General features: G+C 53.2%; 1 protein-coding gene across 4 annotated transcripts in view; it reads left to right on the top strand.

The window, feature by feature from the left end:
- The window catches only part of SBK1 (SH3 domain binding kinase 1), a 49,084-nt gene that overhangs the window by 7,292 nt on the left and 15,963 nt on the right, over positions 1-25,829 (top strand). Inside the window, exon 2 of one of the 4 annotated variants that reach the window (XM_073888080.1) lies at positions 16,442-16,546. The exons of 1 other annotated variant lie outside the window; for it this stretch is intronic. In XM_073888080.1, the coding sequence (XP_073744181.1) occupies positions 16,442-16,546 (105 nt within the window). Of the gene's footprint in view, positions 1-16,441; positions 16,547-17,231; positions 18,043-25,829 lie in introns of those variants that run through there. 2 more of the 4 variants (XM_025853861.2, XM_073888082.1) reach the window with 2 other exon arrangements.

Here is a 25,829-nt window from a genome sequence, read left to right as displayed (position 1 = left end):
GTCAGCCACCTGCACCTCTCATGGCTGAGTGACAATTTCTTCGAGAAGGTAGAACCCAGCAGGGTACCTCCAGGGCTGCCACTTTGTGGAAAGTAGGAAAGAAAGAGTAAGAAAATGAGAGGACCAGCACAAGAATCTCACACCTGAACAAAAGAGTTCCAGAAAGAAAGAGAGGAAATAATCAATGAAATATTTCAAATATTTCTCAAAATGGAAAGACCTGAGTTTCTAGATCAGAAGTGCCCACTGTGTGTCCAACCAAAGGATAAAAATAGACCCACACCAAGGCCAGTCACCAGTAAATTTTAGAACACAAGGACAAGAAGAACATTCTACAAGATTCTACAAAGGATCAAGAATTGAAATATCATCAGACGTCTCAACAGCAATCCTGAAAACCAGAAGACAATGGAGCTGTTTCCAAAAGTATGAAAGAAAATGATTGTCAACCTAGAATTCTATACCTACCCAAACCATTCACAAAGTGAGGGGAGGAAAAAGATTGTTTCGGCTTTATAAGTGCTCAAAAATTTTACCTCCTGTGCGCCTTTTTTTTTTTAATGTTTTATTTATTCATGAGAGTCGGAGAGAGAGAGAGAGAGAGGCAGAGGCAGAGGGAGAAGCAGGCTCCCTGCCTAGCAGGGAGCCTGATGCAGGACTCGATCCCAGGACCCTGGGATCATGACCTGAGCCAAAGGCAGATGCTTAACCATCTGAGCCACCCAGGCGCCCCACTTTTCTTTTTTTTAATTTTGTATTTAAATTCAATTTAATTAACATATACTGTATTATTAGTTTCAGAGGTAGAATTCAGTGATTCATCAGTTGCATATCACATCCAGTGCTCATTCCATCAAGTGCCCTCCTTAATGCCCATCACCCAGTTACCCCATCCCCCCACCCACCTCCCCTCCAGCAACTCTGTTTATTTCCTGGAGTTAAGGGTCTCTTACAATTTCCCTTGCTCTCTGTTTTCATCTTATTTTATTTTTCCTTCCCTTCCCCTAAGTTCATCTCTTTTGTTTCTTAAATTCTACATATGAGTGAATTTGTCTTTGTCTTTCTCTGACTGACTTATTTCACTTAGCATAATATCCTCCAGTTCCATCCACATCACTGCAAATGGCAAGATTTCATTCTTTTTGATGCTGAGTAATATTCCATTATATATAGAGAATATATACATATATTCCAATGTATATATAATGGAATAATGGGATGTATATATGTATATATACACACACACATATATCACATCTTCTTTATCCATTCATCTGTCAAAGGACATCTGGACTCTTTCCATATTTTGGCTATTGTGGTCCCATGCTCCTTTCTTAAGAAAGCTCCTGAAGGATGTGTTTCACTAAAACCAGGAGGTAAGCCACACAAGAGAAGGACCTGGGATCCAGGAAACAAGGGAACCAATACAAGAGAGAGAGATGAGGGGCATCTCCCAAATGATGGTGAAGGGAGATCCCTGGGGCAGTGTCTTGGGCAGCAGGCCTAGTGGGCAGGCATTTCACACTGAAATAAGTCAGAAGCGGGGTGCCTAGCTGACTCAGTCAGTAGAACATGAGACTCGATCTCAAGATGGTGAGTTCAAGCCCCACATTGGACATGGAGCCTACTTAAAAAAAATTGTGAAATAAGTCAGAAGGTTCTAGGAAAGATTTCTTTAAGGAGATGAAAGTGATAGAATATCTAAGTATTTTAACTTTTGAGAGATTTACACAAGTAGGAGAGAATGTGGGTCACATTAGACATGAACACATAGAAAAAAACTTTTGTGCAAAAAAGGGAAAGAAACTTAAAATTTAAAACTTCCACTCTGTGAAAGACACCATTTAGAGGATGAGAAGACAAGCCATAGAACAGGAGAAAAAGATTTGCAAAAGACAATTGATCTGATAGAGAACTCTTTAGCCAATAAAGGACTGTTATCCAAAGTATACAAGGAATTCTTTAAAGAAAAGAAAATCAGGGCGCCTGGGTGGCTCAGTTGGTTAAGCAACTGCCTTCAGCTCAGGTCATGATCCTGGAGTCCCGGGATCGAGTCCCACATTGGGCTCCCTGCTCAGCGGGGAGTCTGCTTCTCCCTCTGACCCTCTTCCCTCTCGTGCTCTCTATCTCTCATTCTCTCTCTCTCTCAAATAAATAAATAAAATCTTTAAAAAAAAGAAAGAAAAGAAAATCAACAGCTCAATTTTAAAATGGGCAAAAGATTTGAACAGATACCTCACCAAAGACGATATAGAGATGGTAAATAAGCATATAAGAGATGTTCAACATCATATGTCATATGTCTCACATTAAGACAATGTGAGATACCACTACACTCTTATTAGAATGGCTAAAATTCAAAACACTGACAACACCAAATGCTGGTGAGGATGTGGAGCAATGGGAACTCCCGCTCATTGTTGATGCGGATGCAAAATGGTACAGCCACTTTGGAAGACAGACTGACAGTTTCTTATAAAGCTAAACATAAGCTTACTGTAGGATCCAGCAATAGCCTTCCTTGGTATTTACCCAAATGAGTTGCAAACTTATGTCCACACAAAAATTTGCACATGAATAGCAGCTTTATTTATAATTGCCAAACTTGGAAGCAACCAAAACGTCCTTCTATAGGTGAATGGATACACAAACTGTGGTCCATTCATATAATGGAATATTATTCAGCAATAAAAAGAGATTAACTCTCAGTCCACAAAAAGAACCTTAAATGCAGATTGCTAAGAAGCAATTCTGGAAAGGGTACACACTACAGGATTCCAACTACCTGGTATTCTGAAAAAAACAAATCCGCAATGGCAGTAAAAAGATCAGTGGTTGCCAGGGGGCTTGTGGGGAGGGAGCAGGGGGATGACTAGGTGGAGCACGGGATTTTTAGAACAATGAAATTATTCTGTACGATAGTGCAATGGGTCCACGACACCATGCATTTATCAGAACCCATAGAATGTACAACACAGAGCGAGCCCTCAGCCCCAACTATGGACTTTAGTTAATAATAATGTATCTATTGGTTCAGCCATTGTAACAAATGTACCGCCCTAAGGCAAGATGTTAATAATAAGGGAAACTGGGGGCGTGGGAGAGGGGGGAGGTCTATGTCCTTTCTGCACAATTCTTTAAGCCTGAGACTGCTCTACAAAATAAAGTCTTGGGGGCACCTGGCTGTCTCATTCAGTAGAACACGCCGCTCTTGATCTCAGGGTCATGAGTCCGAGCCCAACATTGGGCAGAGAGATTACTTTAAAAAAACAAAATCTATTCTAAAAAAGGAAAAGAGGGTGTGGAGAAAGCATAGTATTCCACATGAAGCTGTCCGTAATGTTTCCACAATATGTATGTACCAGCAATGTTCCGATGAGACTGTATTAGGAGGGCGGGAATAGGAAGTGTGTGGGGGACGGATGTAAGGGAGTGTAAGGGAGCTAAATCCTCATTTTCCGAAGTGCGGAGTTGGCAGGGAAAACCTAAAACTGGAGAGAAGCAATGGGAAGGTGCTAGGTAGCAAACCCAGGAGTAAAAATTCCTGCAAGAGTTGAAAGGATTGTCCTCAAGCAGTGGGCAATGGAAGTGGGGCTGCTCGTGTTTCTTGATTCTAAGCTGTGGGCACGTTTAACTGGAATAAAAACCCAAGCCATATTTGCAAAAGGAAAGTGGAAAGAACAGTAAGAACAAAGGAGAGACGTGGAGGTGGCAGGGCAGCGACAAGAAGCCAGCTCTGTCTGGAAGCTTTGCGCACCGTGCAGGGTAAAGGAGGAGATGCCCGAGCCTGCGTGCCCGTGGTCACGATCCTGGGACAAGAACAAGGTTGGTGGAACAGGCAGGCAGGGGAGTCCTGAAGAAACAAGGTCCTAAGGGAGGCTTGGCCTCACACGGAGGAGGGCTTCCCCCAACCCAAGCAGATGGGAAGAAGCGAGAAGTGAGCAGCTGGGTGGGTTTGTGCTTTCGTGGCGGGAGGCAATCTGATCCATCTGTTTTCTCAGTGAAGTGGGAGCCACGGTTGGAGGAGAAAGGAGAAGGTGGGAAGGAGTCATCCAGGACCTTGCTGCTCAGAGTGGGGTGGACAGACCAGAAGCATTGGCACGAGCTGGGGGCTGGGGACAGGCAGGATCCTCAGTTCCACCAAGGTCCCTAGGAGACTCACAGGCAAATGGAAGTTTCCCATCCCAGAAAGGGGGGAAAGAAGCTGGCAGGCATAGCGGGTGGTGTGGGGCAGCAATGAGTGCCCTTTCAAGACTGTGAACTAGGAGGGAAGCTGCCAGCCCAGTGCGGGATGCTCGTGCAGAGCTGGCTTGCTCAGTGCAGGCAGAGAGCAGGTGATGGTTGCCATCCTGCCAGGCAGGGCCGCGACAGCAGAGGGAGGAACAGGAGTGAGGGGTCCAGGCAGCAGCTATGGTGATGGTGTGTGGAGCCTAAACAGGACGAGAGGGATGGTGGTGGCACAAGGGGCTGATGGGCAGCGGACTGGTGGCCTCGAGGAGGTCAATGAGGTCAATGTTGCATGCGGGTACCAGAGCAGGTGACCAAGAGGTTGGAAGGGGGAGACACTGAGATCTCGGAGGGGGGGTGAGGTGTGGGGTCATTATGAGATCTGAGGTGTAAGCTTGGAAGCAGAAGAGGTTGGGAAACTGAGAGGCCTGCTGTAGGCTGCCTGAAAGTTCCTCTATCCTCCCCCCCTCCCCCCGGAAGTTTGCTCCCACAAATCTAAAGATGGCGAGAGGAAATGGATTGATTTGCTCTCGGGTGTGGTCTGTGCATCATGATTTTTGAAAGCTTTCCAGGAGATTATAACGCGCAGCAGAGTTTGAGAGACCCACAGGTGTAGACAAAGAGACCCAGGCATTGACAGAGAGAAAGGGACAAGCAGGAGGACAAGAAGGTACCCTGAGTGGACATAGCCCAGGGAAGTCTGACCAGGAAAAGGGGCCTCGGGTGAACCAGCTGGGCAGCAGCACATGTCCTGCGTTGTAGGTGAGTGGAAGATGGAGATGGGGCGGTCTTCCTCTGCAGGACCAGATCGTAAGCAGGGTTGTATGAGAGTGTGCGTGTGAGACAGGCAGGCAGGCAGTCCCCCAGTCTGCCCTGCATTGTGTCAGACCAGCCACTAGAGGGAGCGCTGCGCTCACGCTTGCAGGGACCGGTCCCGCGGGTGCCCGGCGGTGAGGCTCTGGCCTCTTGATGGGACAACTTCCATGTTCGTGTTGCAGATTTTGTAGCCACACAGCCCTGGGTTTAACTGCAGTCCCCACTACTTCCAAGGCCCCATGACTTTGGCCAGGTTACCCAAGTGCTCTGTGACCCAGTTTCGTCCGCCGTAAAATGGGCACGGCCGTGGTTCCAACCTTCTGAGATTTGTTGGCAGCATGAATGAGGTCATGCCTGGGACGTACAGTGCCACACTGGGGGATGTTAACCCGACGTGATGGTGGAGGAGGTTTTGCTGTCGCCTCTGTCTCTCTCTGCTTCTCCTGCAGCCCTCAGCCCAGCCCAGGTCCAGGGACATGGAGATGGGCTTTCTGGGTTTGGGGGAGAACAGAGACTGGGGTGGGGCAGGTGGTCCCTAGGGGCAGGGACAAGGAGAAGCCCAGTCACCTTCCTTCCTGCTCAGTCATGCTGGTTCTCTTATCTTGGAGCATTTCTCATCCTATGGCTCATTCCCGGCTGTGGTCTCACCCTTCTGGCTACTGTACCTTCTTCCCTCCTCTGGGGAGCCCAAGGGATGAGCAACTACCCTAGCCTGGCAACCACATCATCCCTGGAGCAACGCCACTGCCTGGTACCCAAGGGGCTCGGAGGGGGTGCTCCTTCCCAGCCATTCTCCTAACTGCCCCCCTCCCCGGCTCCTGCCCACACCAGCCAAGAGCTGACCTATCAAGCCGCACCCTAGGGGGACCCACGTTTCCAGATCTGCAGACACCCCAGGTGCAGAGGTTGCTCTGGGAAGAAGGCCCACAGAAGCAGCCCACACAGGGGGACAGCCTGCCCTGACATTAAACACCAATTTGCCAGTATTGTTAAAAGCAGGGCATTACAACCTAAGATCTGGATTTCCAACTTCTCTTGAAAACTTGGAGGCTCTGAGAGCCTGAGCTTACATTCCCACATGGCACCAGTAGTCCCCAGGGGAGAGGAGGCCACCGTGCCGGTGAGCCAGGCCTCTCTGGTTTACCACTGTCCCCGCCCAGGCCGTGTCCCCCAGCCATGGTCCCTCCCCGGCCGCTGTGAACATCTGTCTGTGAGCCTGTGCCGGAGAGTTCGGGTGAACCCTTCCACGGTGCCGCCGCTTGCCCGAGGCAGGCTGAAATGAAGAGGTAGAGGATCGGGGTTCCCCCCAAATGACAGCAGACTCTCAAGGGCAAGGAACCCTGGGGACCAGAGAGCTGCTTAGTGTCCTCACCTGTTCATAGAAATTCATGGTCCAGGTGCCCACGGTAAACAACACACACACACACACACAAAACACACACACACACACACACACACACACACCACCCTCATCGTCCAATCCATCAGCAGAACACCCCTTCTCCCCACATTTTCCTCCTACTGCCCCAGTCCAAGTTGCTGTCTTCTCTCACCCAGCTGGGTGCAGGAGGCTCCTCATTTCTTCTCTTGCCCCCCAAAGGCTGTCTGCCCCACAGCAGCCAGAGGGAGCCTATGAAAGCTCACGACATGGCTCATTCCCTCCAATGACTCCCACCTCACTCAGAGTTAAAGCCTAAGGCTTATGGTGGCCCTGAATGAACTGTCCCCATTACCTCTCATCTCCTCTCATGCTTTACCAGCCTCCTCATTGTTCTTGACATCCCAAGCACACTCTGGCCCCAGGGCCTTTGCACTGGCTGTTGCCCTGGCTGGCCTATTGTTCCCTGCCGCCCGCCCCCGCCGTATCCACATGGCTCCCTCCCTCACCTTCATCAAGTTTCTGCTCAAGCGTAACCTTCTCTATGAGGACTTCTCTGTCCTCCCTGTCCCCTCTCCACTTTGTTTCCCCCCTCGCACGAATCCCTTAAAGCAGAACTGTTGACTGAAGCGCCCTGTTTGTTGTCTTCCCCCTCACGAGAATGGGTGAGGGCAGAGACTTTTTTTTTCTCTTTCGTTCATTGCATAGAGGAGGCACCCAACAAATATTTGGCAACTGAATGAGTGAAAGGATAAATGGGGGAAATGAGGGCCATTAGGATAGCAAGCGCGCTGAAGGGCTGTCAGGACTACCAGATGGTGTGCGTCACGCAGGGCCCCGAACCTGGGGCTCACTGCTCTATCGTTAGCATCTTGCAATCATACTAACTTCATCTTTGAATTTGTAAGTGAAGTCTGATGGGACATCCCACCCACCCGCGTCCCCTGCATGGGTTCTCAGCTACCGGCTCCTGGCCCCATGCGGTCACCCCTGCTGTCCTTCGTGTGGCAGGGGCCTGGGTGCAGGCAGGGTCCAGGCTGAGCGTGCAGTGGGGTGGCCCCGGGCACCTGTGAGGGGCTGCACTGACCCAACACGTATCCCTGTGCCCAAGGGAGCATGACACTGAACAGTAACTAAAAACCCTCCATGACGGGCTGAGAGAGAGAGCTGGGTAGAAGGGCAGGCTTCTGCTCCGCTTTCTGAACAAGGGGCCCACATTCTGTAGCTGGCCCTGGTATCAAGTGCTCACACCTCCCCAGTACTAAGTGCTCTTCTTGCCGGAGCTGGGGTGGTGATGGTGATGGTTGTTCAGGACCCCACAATTAGAGAGAAATGAGGCTCAAGCAAGAGAAGGCCCCCAGGGCTCCTGGAACAGGTAACTGGCCTGGAAGAGAACATTCCCTTGACCTCCTGAAGGCCCTGCCCTGTCTGCACAGTGAGCAGGAGGCTGAGGATGAGCCAGGGCAAGCTCCTTCCTCCCTGGCCTCAATTGCCACATCTGTGAGCTGGAACAAGAGGCCTGCATATCCTTCTGACAGTGACAGTTGGTAAGCTTTGCAGACTTACACGCGGTGGGATGTGTGCATGACAGTCGTGGTTCCCGGCCCACCACGGGGCTTATCAGGTTGCTCTGAAGGGTTCCTAGGTCAGGGCTCAATCTCTGTCCCTGTCCCCCAGAAAGTTCAAAGGGAACCTGGTTTTAACCCCCAAGGGATGGGTGACAGGGGACCAGCCCTCAATGATGACTTCAGGCCCAGGTGTCGATCGTATATACGAGCTCGGTGAGGGTGTCAGACCTTGTGTCGATCGTATATACGATCTTGGTGAGGGTGTCAGACCTTGATGGTAAGTTCAGACCAGCCCCTGGGGGTGGCCGCACCCCCTGATGATCACTGCAGGTCTTGGTAGTGGCCTCAGACCCCCATGGTGGCCGCAGACAGACCCTAGTGACAACTGGGAGGCACCAGGCATCTCATTCCCAGGCCCTCCATCCTGCCTAAGCGCCCATCCCTCCCCAGCCATTAGAATTTGAGCCATTCTCCAGGATCCACTTAATTAGCCAAGCTCATTAACTCCCACAGGCTTCTCCTCCCCACCTAATTAACTGACTTAATTAGGGCTTGCAGACCTGGCTGCACCCAGCCCCCTCCTCCCACCCTGCCCACCTCCTCCAGGCCCTTGCTCAGCCGAGCCTCCACCAGGGTGGGAATGGATTAGATGTGCCCGGGGCCCTTCTAGCACGCAGACCTCCACCCTGTGTCCCTCCCCACTCCCCCCACCCCAACCCCACCATAGTCCCAGGACACCAGGAGAGGGTTCCTCCCCGGCAGGGCAGCAGCTCATAGGCAGAAATATATAGAAATCGGAAAATCGTGATAGGGAGGGGCAGGGGGAGAGAGATGGAAATGAGGCAGAATGGCATGGGATGACCGGAGGAGGTGAGGATGGCTTTGTTGAGACGGATGGGCTGGGCAGCACGGTGGCTCGGGGCCTGGACTCTGGAGCCTGCCTGGGTTCGAGTCCCAGCTAGGGGTGTGAACTGCAGCAAACACCTCCCCTTTCTGTGTCTCAGAGACATGATGAGAGCAGCCTCCCCATGGGGTTGTCGTGAGGTTTGAATGAGTTAATATGCGTACGATACTTGGGACTTGGCCTGGCACAAATCTGTGCTTGTGAAATAAGCGGGCAGGGATGAACAGAGGTTCCCTGAGGGCTGGGGGCTGGAGGAAGGGTTGGGGCGGCCAGAGGGTCCTGTGCCTAGGGGTCAAGGACACCCCCTCCCCAGGCAGGTTCTGGGAGGGCCGGTAATGGACGGAGGCCGCCTACTGGGCAGAGCCCTTGGCCTGGGAGAGGCTAAAGGGATAAGAACACAGTGTCCATTCCCACTCCAGGGATGGAAGAGGCTGGCCTTGTTGGTTCAGGACCTCTACAGCCCATGCCTCAGTTTCCTCATCTGGGGGAAGGCCAAGCCTTGTGGAAGTACCTGGCATACCCGCGATGCCTAATAAACGGTTTGGGGGGCAGGTGCTCAGCTGTGCTTCGCCTCCCCTGGGGCCAAAGCAAAGAGGTGTGCTGTGCTGGCAGGACGCAGGTCAGACAGAAAGCAGAACTTCCTGGAGTTGAGGGGTACAAGCTCTGCAAGGTGGGAGGAAGGAAGTGTGTCCGAGTTGCTGAGCAGGCTCTAGGGGAGAGATGGGGGTTGATACCCAAGAGTGAGCAGGAAGCGGGGAGAAGGAGGCTGAATGCCCAGACGGCCCTTTCCCTGCATAGCCCCTGCTCACCCGCCCCTGCTCACCCCTTGCCAAACCAGTGCAGCCATCACTTCGTCCAGAAAGCCCTGACATTTGTCTCTCCTTTGTAGTCTGATCTTGGTCAGAATTTGACATTTATTGGCGTGATTAGAACAGTGTCTCCCCCACGAGGCTGGAAGCTCCTGAAGGCAAGGACGTCTGTGTAGCTCACCTATTTATCCTGGTGCCCCCTTCCGGTAGGCGCCCATTATCGAGAATGAATGAATGAATGAATGAATGAATGAATGAATGAATGCCTTGGCTTAGAACCCAGAGGTTCCTGAAGCTTAAAAGGAAAGGGACCCCATGTGGCAGCCCAGGAACCCACCTGCGTGCTCAGCTATGAACCCACCCAGCTCCTTAAGTGATCCCAAGAACGAGTGCCCTTGGGGAGCAGGAACTAGACTCCGAGGATCTGAAACCCCTGCTCCTGGGCAGTCTGAGCTCCCTCTGAGAATTCCCTTTCACAGCCTGGGATGCTGAGGAAGTAGTGAGTATGGGGACAGACGGCAGAATCGTTCATTTACCCCTGCATTTTTATTTTATTTTTTTTTAAAGATTTTTTTATTTATTTATTTGAGAGAGAGAGAGAATGAGAGGCAGAGAGCACGAGAGGGAAGAGGGTCAGAGGGAGAAACAGACTCCCTGCTGAGCAGGGAGCCCGATGTGGGACTCGATCCCGGGACTCCAGGATCATGACCTGAGCCGAAGGCAGTCGCTTAACCAACTGAGCCACCCAGGCACCCTACCCCTGCATTTTTAAACACTTCAGAAACCCACATTTGTACATAGTATAAAGAACTTGGGGTTGTAAGTGGCAGAGACTCAAGTCTAGCTGACAAGCACAAAAGAAACTTTAGGGGGTTACATACCCGAAAAGTCCGGAGTCTTCAGGTATGGCGGGATCCAGGGGCTCAAATGATGGCATGAGGATTTTGACTCATCATCTCTTGGTTCTGCAGTCTGCTGTTTTGGCTTCAACCTCTGAGAGGGTCCCCCTGGTAGTACTAACTCCAGAGGTATATCTCTGTATCTTTTGGTTCAGTGGAAAGAGAGTTATTTCCTATTGGCCTGGCTTGGGATACAGACCTATCTCAGAAACAATCAGGGTGGGGCGGCCTGGGTGGCTCAGTTGGTTAAGCTGCCTTCGGCTCAGGTCGTGATCCCAGGGTCCTGGGATCGAGCCCCGCATCAGGCTCCCTGCTCAGTGGGAAGCCTGCTTCTCTCTCTCCCACTCCCCCTGCTTGCTCTCTCTCTCTCTCTCTCAATTAAATAAATAAAATCTTAAAAAAAAGAAAAAAGAATAGCTTTTGCAGTATGTGATTCTGTGTTTTCTAAAGCCAGATCCAGGCATTATCTAAAATGACCTCACCTCGTACTCTCTGAGAGACACAGGACTGGGCTGTAGTTCGGCTCCCTGACCCCCCTGCACTCATACCTGCTGCTCTCCTTAGGGGCTGGATGTGGCTGTTTCTCTGCAAAGTTGTGGAGGGAGGATCTGACAGGTCCCCACCTCCCCACCCCCAAGCTTATTGCAGGGGAGCAAGAAGCATCCTCTGGAATCCTCAACAGACTCAGGGCTACCCAGAGCTGGTTCAGTCCCAGCTCTTTCCTCGGGGATGGAGCACCAAAGCTATCTCCAGGAACGTAGGCATTTGGAAGGAAACAAGTGCTGTCTAGTACACATCCCCAGGGGTCTGGATCTCCTGATGCCCTAGTTTGGGTTTCCCGGAAACAGACCCTGAGACAGGGATTGGAAAGTAAGTCGTTTATTTGGCAGGTGATCTCAGGGAGGGGAGTGGAGAAGCGGGCCAGGAAGGCAATGCCAAGCAAGTTACTGCAGGTACTGCTGTGGATGTGAGCAGAGCAGGCGGGATCAGACAAGGCCCACAGGAAAAGTGATGAGGATGCTGGCAAGTAGGAGTGGGGGAGGGGCGCAGGAAGACCGGGTGTGGGACTGACAGTGTCTGCCACCAAGACTAGCCACTTACCACGGGGCCCTGGGGTTGGCATGACGCTCACATAGTCCAAGTAGAGTACAACTGTCTTAACCAGCATCAACTCTCCCCCCATCTTTTAGCAACATTACCCCAATTTCCCCTTGGGGACCCGTATTCCTTGACATATCCTTCCCTATGCATTAGGGGATTCTCGGGGGGGGGAGGAGGGGCTCACTTGTTGGGCTCTAGGAGTCGGCTCATGACCCAGCGCCCACCGATCAGTGTCTACCAGCCCCCTGGTCACCCTGATTGTTTCTTTTTCTTTTTTTTTTTTTTTTAAGATTTTATTTATTTATTTGACGGAGAGAGACACAGCGAGAGAGAGCACGAGCAGGGGGAGTGGGAGAGGGAGTGTTCTCCTTCTCTCTCTCGATCTCTCTCGAATAGATAAAATCTTTAAAAAATAAATAAAGTTGAAAAAATAAAAAGGCTTCCACTGAATAATTGTTATTTTGAAAATTGTAAAAGAAAATACAGAAAAGTGTAAGCCTGTGCATATCTACAGCTAGAATCAATGTTAACATTTTGTCATATTTGTGTCAGATATTTTTTTAAAAGATTTATTTATTCATTGGAGAGAGAGCACATGCAAGTGGGGGGAGGGGCAGAGGGAGAGAATCTTCAAGCTGACTCCCCGCTGAGCACAGAGCCCAAAGCTGGACTCAATCCCACCACCCATGATATCATGACCTGAGCCGAAACCAGGAGTCAGATGCTCGACCGACTGGGCCACCCAGGCGCCCCCCGTATCAGATATTTTTAATAAAAAAGAAAAAGAAAAAAAAAACATGACACAGAAAAATGAATTCCCATTATCTACCCTGACCCCGGGCCCATTTCCTAGATTCCATCTCCAGGAGCAACCACTCTCATGATTTTAGAGATATTCTTCTCCTATCCGTTGGCAAGCTTTCAGCTACAAGGAGCAGAATTCCCTTCAAAGCCGCTCCAAGTACAACTCAGCAGTTCAGCAATGTCATAAAGAAGCGGGTTCTTTCCTCTCTGCACTGCCATTATACTGTACTTCCCATCATCAGTGGCATCCTGCTGGTTGCGGTCGCAGTGTTGTATTTTGACACGGGAGGTGGGGACTCATCAGGACTCTTGCTGGAACACTGTGTTTCTCACTTCAGAATATATTCTCCATAAAGGTAATGAGAGATTTAAAGATCCATCACCTCCAGCTGCTGTCCATCCTGGGCTGTCCTGCCGTCTTCCTTCTGATCCATCTTGCGTTCTGGTGGAACTGTTGGTTTTTGTTATTGGCAATAGCTTGACCTGTGTCTCCCAGGGGCACTGGATGCTCCTGTTCCTGGCTGTGAAGAGCTTCCATAACCTTTGCTCAGAATGTCGTCATGGTCTTCAACTTCCTAAACCTGATCTGCTCTCTGAACTACTCAGTCACCAATGCCACCAGGGTCTCTGGCCATGCTGATGGCCCGGGCATGATGGTGGCCATCTGGGCAGAGGGTGCTTCCTGCACTACCGTAATGCGGACCAACAAGCCAGGAATGCCTTCTCTTTGTCATGACTGGGAATGTGAGCAATAAGGAGCATCACAGAACATAGACCACACTGGGGAAATCCCCACAAATGCCATCATTTTTCCCCAGCATAGGGACTACCAATATGGCCAACACCTCAATTTCAGTACAACTAGTAGTCACCCAAACTCATATAGTTTGAAACGTGATGTATATATTCTAGAGGACAGGGACTCTGTTTTGATTCCTTCCCCAACCCCCACAACAGTAGCAGAAACTTCTGACACATTAATGAACACAAGATGCAGCCAAAGGGATGTCCTGGAATGGATTCCTGGCCCCACAAGCTTCCTTGAGCACGGAGTGGCAAACTGACTGCCTGCCAGTGTGAGTCCACACCAGCATCAGAGAGGCTGTGGGTCCCAGGCTGAGGAAACCTAAATGGACATCTGTTTTCTGATGTTTCTTCTGTGTTGTTATGGAAATCAGAGCTACGTTTTATATTTGTGTTCTGCTATCCAGATCACACCCATTAAGACCCTCTCTGGAAGGGCAGCATTGCTTTGGATACAAAAGTTTGAGCTATCAAGAGTGGATTATCCGCAGGTGTCAAGGAAAAAGGAATGCAGCGTTATGAATAGCTGTTTTAGTTCCTCTCTTCAGATATATTGTGAAGGCTCACTCCTCCAAGAAGTGGGCCAAGGATGGGGTCAGACGCTGCAAGCAGCTATCTTACTGGGGAAAACGCTTGGGCAGGAAAATCAGAAGGGAGCCAGGGGAGGCCGGGCAAACCATCAGCCTCAATAGATCCAATGCTTGGAAGAGGAAACAAAGGAAGGAAGGTGGGATAAGAATGTTAAGAAAGTGGGGCGCCTGGGTGGCTCAGTTGGTTAAGCGACTGCCTTCGGCTCAGGTCATGATCCTGGAGTCTCGGGATCGAGTCCCGCATCGGGCTCCCTGCTCGGCAGGGAGTCTGCTTCTCCCTCTGACCCTCCCCCCTCTCATGTGCTTTCTCTCTCATTCTCTCTCTCTCTCTCAAATAAATAAATAAAATCTTAAAAAAAAAAAAAAAGAATGTTAAGAAAGTTTTGATGAAGCCAATGGGAAGTCCTTGATCCCCAGCTGCCCATCAGGGAAGCTCTGTGTCTCTAAGGAACTGGGCGCTTTAGTGTCTTCGAGGCACTCAGTCACTGACTGGGATCAGCTAGAAGGAAGCAAAGTGGAGCCAGCCTTCTCCGTGAGCTCTGGAGAGCCTCCACTGCTGCTGCCCTGGGCGGTCAGAGATCTAGATGGTGCGTTTTCATGACTGCCACATCCCACCCCTCGGGCCACACAGCTCCGCAGGAGTCTCTCTTTCTAAATGGAAACTGTGAAGAGGGTGGTTGGTGAAATGAACTACAGCCCCTCCCCCTCATTGTACTTGATCTCAGGGCCAGGACTGGTACCGGTCCTTTCCCCCTTCACTACCCATTCTTAATTATCCACACTCTCAACTTGGCGGGTCTCCATGGATCACCCAGGGGTGTGACCCAACCCTTCAGTCCTGAGGGGTCTAAACTCTTGGTTATCATAACCAATGGATCACTCCAATGGATTACTGACTTCCACCTGTATTTCTTCCTGCTCCCACTTTGTAAAAGCAGCCCTGCCTTCTTCTAGTAACTAATCATAGGGTACTTCTCTAGTAACTTCTAGTAACGGATTAGGGTCAATTATTACTGCCAGGAAGTGACTCCTCTTCTTGCCTGCTGGTTCCAAACACACGGAGCCCAAAGTGCCCTGGCAGCAGCCACAGCTTAAACATTAAGGGGTCCCTGGATGTGTCCCCTGAGAAGAGTGTGCCCCCTTTGGGGACCAGGACATCTCACCCTGCAGAGGGGCAGACTTGAATACCCACAATTCATTTTGGCAAACATTTTCTAATTGCGTTGTGGGTAATCAAATCCCCAGGCCAGGAATGAGGGAAGACTTCTGCAGAAGGTGGCCTTGATAACCTTTGATCACCATGGCTGGAAGCCTTTCAAGGCCAGCTTCTGCTCCTGTCCCTCTCTAGGCCTCAGTTTTCTCGTCTGTAACAAGAGGACAACGCACTCTAAATTCGAATGTTCTGGGACTCGGTTACTAGACACAGGAAGACATTTCCTTCCCTCTTTCTCCCTCTCCAGCCTCCTGCTTCTGCCTGCCCCATAATTTAAACCCCTCCATTAGTCTGTTTGGGGCAATAAGGCCTTACTGGGAGAGGTATAGAACAAAGGGTGAAATTTGAAACTCTGGACCATCGGCAGGACATGGAGGGGGGAGAGAGGAAAGGCAGACAAAGAAGAGAACCTGGAGTGGGGAGGGGCGGGGATAACTTGTATGGAGAACAAAGAAGAGGGGAAAGGTGTTCTACCCAAAGGAAACCAAGTGTAGAAGGCACGGAGGTCTGAGAAAGCACATATTCTAGGAACGCTGGCTAAGGTCAAGGCTTAATGGAGCAGAGGGGACCTCACTAGGGAAGGGTAGAGGCCCCAAAGGCTACGGGGTCTGAACACCAGGATAGGGAAGTTAGATTTCTGGCCCTGGAGGTAACAGGGCGTCCTCGGCAATGTTATGCAGAGGAGCAACCGAATCCACTTAGTGCTTCACAGAGCTGATGGTCCCACAATACTTGGATTCTAGAACAAAACCGTCTAGACAGAAGCAGGAGGGAGAAAAGCTGGGAACTTAGGCAACATTCTCAGAAGCAGAGTTCCCAAAATAATCGCCCATGGTCTAGATTTGGCCCTAAGCACATTTCATTTGGTCCATTCACTATTTCCGAACTTGGGGATTGGTTTCAAATATGGAAAAATTGGAAGACGCTCTGTTAGAATATGGATTTCCTGCTTCTCTTGAAAGATCATCTTTCAAAGATCATCGGGACAGGCCCATGATGCTCCAGTTTGCCTCATCTCACCACTTCCTGTCACCTGAGGCCTGACCCTAGTCACTAATTTGTGTGATCTATAGATACATGAGTCTGCCATCCCTTGTTCAAAATGATCTAGACACAGTCAGAGTGGTGGGGAAGGGTATGCTAGGTGGAGAAAACAGCCTGAACAAAGAAGAAATAGGGACGGTGTCGGGTGTGTTGGGGGCTTTTTCTTTAATGAAACAGTGTGGCTGGGGCTGCATGGAGGAGTCTGAGAAAGAGGGGGAATAGGGTCTGGGAGGATGGGTGGTCTCCATCTCATCTCCACCCTCATGTCCCCCGCTTCCTTCCAGGCCGCCAAACATCAGCATCCGACAATGCTCCTTTCTAACACCCAGGTCGTGCCTTTGCACACGCTGCTCTCTCTGGTCGGAATCCCCTTTCCTCTCTTCTCTCTGGTGAGCACTGTGCAGATCAGCTGCATCCCACGACTAGTCACTGTTCACAGCGGGGGTCACGAAAAACGACCTAGTCTGGTCGCGCGCGGCCCCCAAGGCCCCAGTTCACGACCTCTTCCCTGAGTAGACTGGTAGTTCTCCGCAGTCTCGCTCTGGATGGATGGATGAGCGGACAGACAGGACAGACTGACGGATGAATGAATGCAAACGGGATTGCAGAACAGAGCTTGGCTGTTTCCCTCCTTGAAACAGACACATGCTCCACCCCACAAGAACAGACTGGGACAGTCTGGGGCAGTCTGATCCCGCAGGGGCCAGGAGGCTGGACCAGGTGACCCTCTCAGACTCCCCCGAGTCCTCTCTAACCTCGTTCTCGCCCCCTCGTGGGCTCTGACCTAGAAAAGACGGGGGTGGGAAGATGGAAGGGAGCCCACGGGCGCTAGGACCCAGCGCGGCCGGAAGGCGGGGTGGGGGCGCCGCGCGCCGCTCCTTCGGCGCGGGGAGAATCTGCGCCCCGCGGCGCGCGGCGAGAGGGCGCGGCGGGAGGGCGAGCGCGCGCCGAGGTGAGTGCGCGTGCGCGAGAGCGCGCGCCAAGCGGGGCGGACAAAGGGGCGGGCGGCGGCGCGCGAGCCGGAGGGCGGAGCCGCGGGCCAGGCGGGCAGGTGCGCGCGGGCCAGAGGGCGGAGCCGCGATGCAGCGATGGAGCGCTGCCCGGGCGGGCGCCGGGGCCGGGGCCCGAGCACCGGGCGGATCGCGAGCCGGAGCCGGAGCCGCAGCCAGAGCCCGGACCAGGCCGGGGTCCGGGACCGCAGGGCCGGGCTGCTCGTAGCGGCGGCAACGGAGCCCCCCAGCGGCTGAGGGGCTTCCTCCCAGTTCCTGCCGGTGGCCGGGACTCAGCAAGCCCCCGCAGCCTGGGAGCGCGGGGATCCCCCCACCACATCCAGGACCCAGAGACCCCCAAGAAAGCGGGAGACCCCTCCAGATCCAACAGAGAGCGACTCCCCTGCTGGGGAAAGCGGAGACTTCCTCCGTATTCAGAAGACAGTGACCTCCCTACGGTACGGCTAAGACTCCCCCTCTTCAATCTGGGCCCCCCCAAGACCTAGAACGCAGTGACCCCCCCCGTCCGGGATTGCTGGGACACCCCCCCGTCAAGAACCTGGTCATTACAACTCCACACCTCAAGACACGAAGACCCAGCTCAGAACGCCCCTAGATCAGGGGGTTCCTAGACCCCCTAATTCCGGTACACAGGAACCCCAAATCTAGGGAACTGAGGACAGCGCGAGAGCTATCCCTCACCAGCAAGAAGCCTCGGGGCCCCCCTCAAAGCTCCAGGACCCGGGCGACTGAGCCCCTCGCGGCGCCCTTCGCATCCCAGCCTATGGTTGTGGCGCCCTGAGCCCCCCCCGGGCCGGGCTGACGGAAACCGAGACGGCGCCCAGGCCCCCTGCCGCGGCGTCCCCGCGGCCCCAGCCCAGGTAAGCCGGGCCCAGGTGAGTGGCCACCGAGGTCCCTAACCCTGCAGGTGGAGAAGGAAGTATTGGGTGCACACTGCCCCCTCCCCAGCGTCGCCATGGAGCCGAGGCTGAAGGACGTCTCTTTGTGTCTCGCTCGGAGGAGCCGCCCCCTCCTCCTCTCCCTTCCCCCACCCCACACCCTAGCCCTGGGGTTTGGGCGCTGCTCCCGGGCCCCACGGGGGAGTAGTGGTAGAGCCCCTTGTGCCATAGAGAGGGGGGAAGAGGGTGGAGAGCCTCCCCCTGTCCCTCCAAAAACTGTGAGCCCGGAGCTGTTGGACTCTCAGTCCTTGGAGTATATTTACCCCTCCCCCCCAGGCCAGGCTGAGTTCTCAAGTGAAGTCCCCCCTGGGAAGGGAAGATTTGGGGATGTCCACAGGTTAGGGGGTCTGTGGCATGTGGCCCTAGGGTGATGGCTGAGGTTTTGGGTGTGTGTCTTTGTCTGTGAGAGGGCAGGGAAGGGGTGTGTTTGAGAGAATGGGTGGGAATCCTCTATTTTCTCTGCGATTCCATTGCCCCCCCCCACCCCAGGCCACAGGGAGGGGCTTCCCCCAAGTCATACTTCGTATGTTTTGCAGGAGGCGGCAAGCTCTTTTCAAAGTGAGGCAGTGATTTCTGGGGAGGAGAGGTAGTCTGGACAAAGAAGCCATTTCAGGTCAGGGCACCTTTCTGTCCCCATGTGCCCTGGGGCCAGCAATCCCAAGACCTTCCCTTCTCCTCCTGATCTCCATAATACCCAGGGCCAAACCTCAGGTTGGATCCGTGTGTCCTGGACAACCAAGGGACCATTCTAGGTCCTTGCTTTAGCTTTCCAGGCTCTACACAGCAGTGACCCAGGCCGGCCCTCAGTGAGGTCCCGAACCCCAGGCCCCGCAGCTCATGGGAAGACGAGCACCCAAGGGATGTTGTACCCTGAAGTTCTGGATCAGAGATCCCTAGAAGGGGCTGGACCGTGCTGAGGGAACACTCTGGGGTGCTGGGGTTCCCCCAGTCTCTTCTCTCTGAGCCCTCTGCAGGCAAGCAGTGATGCTGAGGAAGGCAGGACTTGGTACAGGTAGCCCCACTGGGAGTTCCTTTGTTCATTTATTTATTTAACAAACCTTTAGTTAGTGTCTGTGATGTGCCAGGCACTGGAGTCAAGGGCTTTTTTTCCCCACATCATCCAGATCCCCTTTCTTGATCTCTCCGGGTCGGAAGACGCTGGGCTGCTCTCAGTTTGCCCAGGCCACTCGCGGTTGGGCCAGTGGAGGTAGGCCTGGTCAGGTCCAGCTGACCAGTCCTGACCCCACACCTGAAGCACCTGGTCCTCCTCTTGCTCTAGACTTGGGGGCCCCGAGCGTGGGTGGCTGATCCCTCTACTCCCCCATTCCCAATACCAGGTGCCCCCACCCCACCTTCTGCTGGCATTGACCCATGGGAGAGGATGTGACCAAGGAGAAGAGGTTGGGGGTGCTTCCGGCCAGACCTCTGGCAGCCCCTCCTGCAAATTCAAGGACGGCTGAGGCAGCCACCCTCAGCCCCGCTGCTCTGAAGACTGGGTGACCTTGGACAAGCATGTGGCATCTCCCAGAGAAAATGACAGAGAGTGAGCCACTCACTCTGCAGTATGTAGATCACAGTTGGGCCACGAGGAGCACCCAGGTGTGTCCTCTCCCTCTCTGAAGGAGTTCATTTCCATTGGGTTCCCAGGAGCCCAGGGCCTTATCATATGACCCACAGGCAAGGGAGTGGAGTGAGAGGCCAAATCCAGAGATTTGAGTCACTGTGACTAGGGAAAACCATCAGAAGACCAGAGGCGGACCGGAAGTAAGATCTCCCCTCCTCATTAACCTGCAGTGGCTCCCCACTAAGTCTGGAATAAAGCACAAGTCCAAACCCTCTGTGGCGTGGCCCTAACCCGGGCCTCTCAGCCATCAGCTCGCTCCTCACTCACCATCTTCTACTTTGGGCTCCTCTCCTCGGTGCCCTCTGACTCCCTCCCTCCTTTAGGGCTGGTCCCTCAACCTGAGAAGCCCGGCCATAGGATGGCTCAGGAGCAGCCTTCTGCCTCCAACTTCCCTTTTGACCTGAACTGGCCTGACCCAGAGTGCAGAGCTGAGTTGGACTGGCTGATGGTTGGCGGCTTGGAGATAGTAGCACATGTCCTCATGTGCTGGGAGACCTTGTCTCCACATCTAGACCCTAGGCTCCAGGACACGGAACCCCAGGTCTGTCTTGTCCACGCTGCGGTGGCTTTGTCCGTCCTAGAGGCCAGCCCATTGTACAGCACCTGTGGTAAAATACAGCTTCCAGACGCATTCTGGTGATCCAAATAGCGTTTTCTTGTGTTTGCATTTGTTGCCAGTGTTGAAAACAACATACGATTTCATAGACGAGTTCTGATTTTTGGATCTTCTTGAATCAGATGACGTGGCATCCCCAGGCCAAAGCCGAAGAATCACCTCCTTTAAGGGCACTTGCCCTCCAGCCCACCTGGGGCTTCCTCTGGCCTGCTCACTCATTTACGTGACCTGCTGGCCCCTCCTGCAGGCATCTGGCTTTGCAAGCCCAGAGTGGAGGCCGGAAAATGTTTGCTCAGCAGGTGACCTTCGTCTGTATGTGTTTTGCACACGTGGGTGTTCCTTGCCTCCACCATGGCCAAGTTAGGACAGGCACAGAGCAGTATCCCTCCGGGGCTAAGTGGGGAAGTGAACCCGAATCCCTGTGGCCAGAACATCCCAGCCTGGCCCCACCTTTACTCTGGGCTCCGGCCTGTGACCCCTCATTGTGCTAGAAGGATTCAGCTACAAAAACCTTTTTAATTGTCCTGTTTGCTCAGGAGCAAAAGTCCAAGGCCCTAGGCCCAGGCACTGCTGAGGACTCTTGGGGGAGGGCTGCTGCCTGGACCTCAGTTTACCCATGTGTCCAGAGAGGAATTGGACTTGAGTTTCTCTCTGCTATAAGCTTCCTCCTTGCTCTAACTTTCTAGGACTGAGTTCAAGGCGCTCTAGGTTTTGGTCAGGCAGGAGAGGTAGGAGCCTAGATGCAGGAGTCACTCAAAACTATTGACATTCCCTAAACATTAATGAAACCAATGGGTGTTGCCAAGTGGCTGGGCCGGGGGCCAGGGGCCAGCACTGGGCCCCAGCCACTGGGCATGGCCCTGGAAGGGAATGTGCCATCCTCCTGGATGAATATCTATAGCAGCCCGAGGTCAAGGGACATAGCAGAGCACCATGCTTGAGATCCCAGGCTCTGGACTCTGCCAGGGTTTCCCACTTAGCTGCCGTGTGACCTCGAGTAAGTTACTTATCCTCGATGTGCTTCAGTTTACTCCTGTGGAAAACAAAGATAATACCTACCTCAAGGTCATCGGGGGATTCAGTGAGCTAAAGCATGAATAGGGCTTAGGAAAGAGTCTGGCACATAAAAAGTGCTCAATTAACTATTGGCTCTTATTAAAAGGGGCATTGGCAAGCAGGCCACTAAGCCTTGGTGGTAACGCCACCTCAGTTTCCCCATAGCCAGTCTGGGGAGACCATAGGGCTTCTGCTGTCCCCATGAAAGGGGAAGAGAGTGTTGGGAGAGCCCGTACTGTGTGGTGCTTAAGAGCGTGAAGTGTGACCCTGCTATGGGTGGGGTGGGGTGGGGTTAGAGCCTGAGAAGCCCCTTCCAGAACCTGGTACTGTGGGTCTCGGGGTGGGATCCAGGGCAGCTTAGCCAGAGTTCTGTAGCTGAGGCCCTCCTTCCCACCTCTGCTTTCTAGGTGAGGCACCTGCCTGTGTCTGCTGAGTGAGTTCCCCAGGCGGTTGGGCATCAGGCCAGAGCCAGGAGCAGCAACTCCAACAGATCCCGAGTCTTACCCAAACCACCCACTCCCTCCCCTGCTCCCCTCAGCCCCCTTTCTGGCCACAGAAAGCAACAGCAGTAGGCCTGAAGGGTCCAGTTAGAGCCCCTCCTCTCTCCCTGCCATAGTTCCGCTTCAGTCTGGAGAGAGAGAACAGGTCCAGATGCCCAGCTCAGCCCCCACTTGGGGAGCCACGGAATATCAGGGTTGGGAGGAAGCAGTGGAACATTTTTCAATGTCAAGTGCTCCGTGCCGGACACTGGGCACTGCTTTCTCATTTAGTGCTGAGAACAACACTACATTAACCCAGAGGGAGGATTCTGACTGCCCACCGCTCTGAGCCACCAAAGTGAAACCGGCATTGAACTCCCTGGGTTCAGATCCCACCCGTACCGGTCCCTAGCTATGTGACCTTGGACGAGGCAGTTGTCCTGTGCCTCAGTTTCTTCTGATGCAGTTATGGGGGTGATAATAGCCCCTACCATCTAGAGTTATGGCGAGGACTGTTACAAGTGAAGCACTTCAGCAGTGCCTGCTACTTTAGTGTTTGCTCTGTCACTTCTGCCACACCCTGCGGGGTATGCAAATGAGCTGGTCGGGTATGCAAATGAGCTGGTCCGGGCGGGAGGAAGCCACAGTGATTCCCCGCTGCACCAGCTCTCCTCCCCTGCGACTCTAGCCACAGAATGTTCCAACTGCCTCTGGTTGTTAGGATGGCCCTGAGGGACCGGGTGGAGGCTGGACAGGACCGAGCCTCCTCCTCCTCCTCCTGGTCAGGCCCCAGAGAGGCTGCACAAATCCCCACCCCGGCACCCCTCCACCTCAGCCCCCATCATAGCAGGAAGACTTCCCTTTCCCTAGCCAGGGCCCACTGCCCTGGAGGGTGATCTTCCCATCTGCCGGCCCTGACCCCAACTTGTCTCCAGGAGGGGCAGCGAGGCCCCCCGTTAACATATTTTAGTGGCAAAAAGCTTGACCTCTAGACCCTGCTGTGTGACTTTGGGCAAGGTGCTTAACCTCTCTGTGCCTCGGATCTCTCATCTACAAAAAAGGATGGTGCTAGTACCTGCCTTATGGAGTCATTCTGAGGATTAAATGAATGAATATTTGTGAAGTGCTGTGAATGGCACTGAGTACCCCACTAAAGGTTTGCTGTTAATGTTAGTCCCCACAAGCCCTGAGCAGAAAGGGAATGGGAGTCCCACTTTTCCAGGCTAAAAAAAAAGAGAGAGAGAGACTCAGAGGTGAAGGTCTTTACTCGAGCTTCCATATCTGGGATTCAGAGAACATTCTGCCCACTTTTCCACGATTCACACACAGTTCACAGGGCAACGCCGGCCAGAAGGACCCAGCAGAACCTAACCTGGGCTCTGGCTGCAATTCTGGACATATCACCCAGCTTTCCTGCTCCCACACCTCTGCTCACATGGGGCCGTGACAGGCGAGCCCTGCAACACAGAGGAATCTGCAGTGCAGGCCCACGGAACTTTTCCAGAAGCTTCTAAGGCTTCCCTCACCCCCTTCCTCCACAGCCACATGCCTAGGGCAGTGGTGGAATTGCTGTGGGGGGCTGCACTCCAAATCTCTTAAGGATAAGCTAGGTCAGGTTCGTGCTGTCTCTTCACCTCCCAGAGCCTGGCACACAGGTTGGCTTCAGGAAGGGTTTGCTCAGGTTGGGGGTTCGGTGTGCGTGTCACCGAGTGAAAGCCAGGTCCTTGCTGTGGCCTCCTCACTGTTCCCGGAGCCTCTGCCACGAAAGCTCTTCCACCACCATATCCACAGGCCTAGAGCCTTCTCCATGGGGCCTTTCCTGACCACCCGCCCGTCTATGATCTCACCCCTCATCCCTAACATTTCCTCGCCTTTCCCTGCTTTGTTTTCCCCTCTAGGACTTCATACCCTCTGACCCACATCTCTTAGCTGCCTTCACGATTATCGGCCTCCAAACTAGGATAGAAGCTCCTTGAGGGCAGGTCCGTTTGTTTGGTTCATGAATGTATTCCAGATACAAGAACAGTGCCAAGCACGTAGTAGAGGCTCAACAAATATTTACTGAACGTTCTGGAGCCAGACAGATAGCTCTAAGCCACTTCTTAGCTGTGTGACACCAAGCATGTCAGCTAATCTTTCGTTCTCTGAGTTTCCGTTTCCTGAGCTTTAAGGGACATAATGGGAATAATAATAGCTTCTCCCAAGAGTGTCATGAGGTTTAAACGAGTCTCTATATATACATAAAGAACTCTGTACTTTACGTGGTTCATAAATGTTAACTATTATTAATAACTTTTTAACCTGCGTATTATCCCCATTTTACTGATGGAATGGAGGCACAGAGAGAGTAAGTGACTTACCCAGAGCTTCATGGCTAGAAATTAGCCAGGAATGCCTTAACGTGGGCTCCGTCCTCCTTCCCCCCCATCTGTAGGGGCTCGGGAAGAGATGAGGGCTGTAGCTAGGGAAGGGCTCATTTCTGCAGGGAGCCTCTGTCTCTCCAGTGGTCGCCACCTGTCCACTGGTGGACACCGAGCCACCACCCATGGGCCCGTCAGCGAGTGGCAGGCCACCTCTGTGCTCTCAGCCCTTCACTCCCATTGAGCGGCCTGGGTGCCGGGCCGCCTGCCTCACCCAGGCAACAAGGCTCCTGCCTCCTCCCACACCCACAGGGGCTGCCACAGGGGGCTGGGCCCTCAGGCAGCTGGGGAGGGGTGAGGCCCGGGACTGCTACTTCCCCCACAGGGTCTGGCTGGGGAGGGCGAAAAGAGGCAGAGAGCCCGTTCCAGCTCTGGGCACCAGCTGCAGGCGAATAGCGTCACAGGCTATTAATAACCACCAAGGATGTGCCCCAGGGAAGGGGCAGACTGCGCCAGCTGGAGGGGAGGCTGAGGCAGAGCCTCGCAGCAAGGGGAACCCCAGGCTGCCCCTAGTGGGGCAGCGGCGAGAAGGTCGTTTGCAGTTTCGGCTGCTTGATCTTGGGAAAGCTTCAGCTCTTCCTCTCAGTCTTCCCACCTGGGAAATGTGGGAACTGGGTCAGATGGTCTCCAAAGTCCCTTCTGGCTCAAGCATGTTCAGGGGGTGAGACTTAGCCGAGCCCAGACAGCCGCCATTTCCAGCGTAGAAAACCAAGGTGCAGTCAGAGTGCAGCCTTACCCAAGACGGTACGGCGTCACTGCCAATCCACGACAGAACCATGGTCCCAGACCCCTCCGTCCAGCCAATGCCGGCTTAATTCTTACAGAGGTCCACGTTAGGTGGGCATTGTCAGTCCCCTTTTACTGATGGGCAAACTGAGGCTTCGGCAAGTGGCACAGCCTGCCCAAGGTCACACAGCAAGAAGGGGCGGAGCTGGAATTGGCACCAGGAGGGGAAACAAGGAAGTGATTGGAGAATATCCTTCTCTTCCTTTTGAACAGAACAGGATGTTTGCTGGAGTCTCTGTTTGTGTTGAAGGACCAAGGGGAGGGAGAGGCCTTATCTGGAACCTCGTGAGGGCTCCCTGGGGACCTGACCCCCCCCCAGTGTTGCGTGTAAAAGTGTGCATGGGGTGACTGGGAGCTTTTTCGGAGGAGAGGGTACTGAGCCTTCGGTGACCCATGAAGAGATAAGAACCACTAAATAGCTCATTTCATAGATTGGAAAACTGAAGAGAATGGAAGGCAGGGGGCTGCCCAGAGCTCCTCCCACACCCACAGGGGCTGGGACCAGCAGAAGGGGTCAGTGCTCTGCCAAGCACCTCGCAGGCCTCTTTCTGGGGCCAAAGGGCCAGGCTCTGGGTCCCCCCACTCCCTGGCAGCAGATAGGAGGACCCCCATGTGAACACATTTCTGCACTGGGGTAAACAAATGAGGGTCAAAGACCCCCTCTAGGGAAGGTGGCCAACAGTAGAGAGCCAGACTGGGGCACCTGCCTTAGGGACATAAAGAGGGCTCTGCTCAAGGTGGGG

The sequence above is a fragment of the Callorhinus ursinus genome, unplaced genomic scaffold (assembly GCF_003265705.2).
Source record: "Callorhinus ursinus isolate GAN/ISIS: 27379988/994484 unplaced genomic scaffold, GSC_fseal_2.0 scaffold87, whole genome shotgun sequence".
Classification (NCBI taxonomy): Eukaryota; Metazoa; Chordata; class Mammalia; order Carnivora; family Otariidae; genus Callorhinus; species Callorhinus ursinus.
Note: the sequence above shows the minus strand (reverse complement) of the source record. Positions and strands in the feature narration are given on the sequence as shown.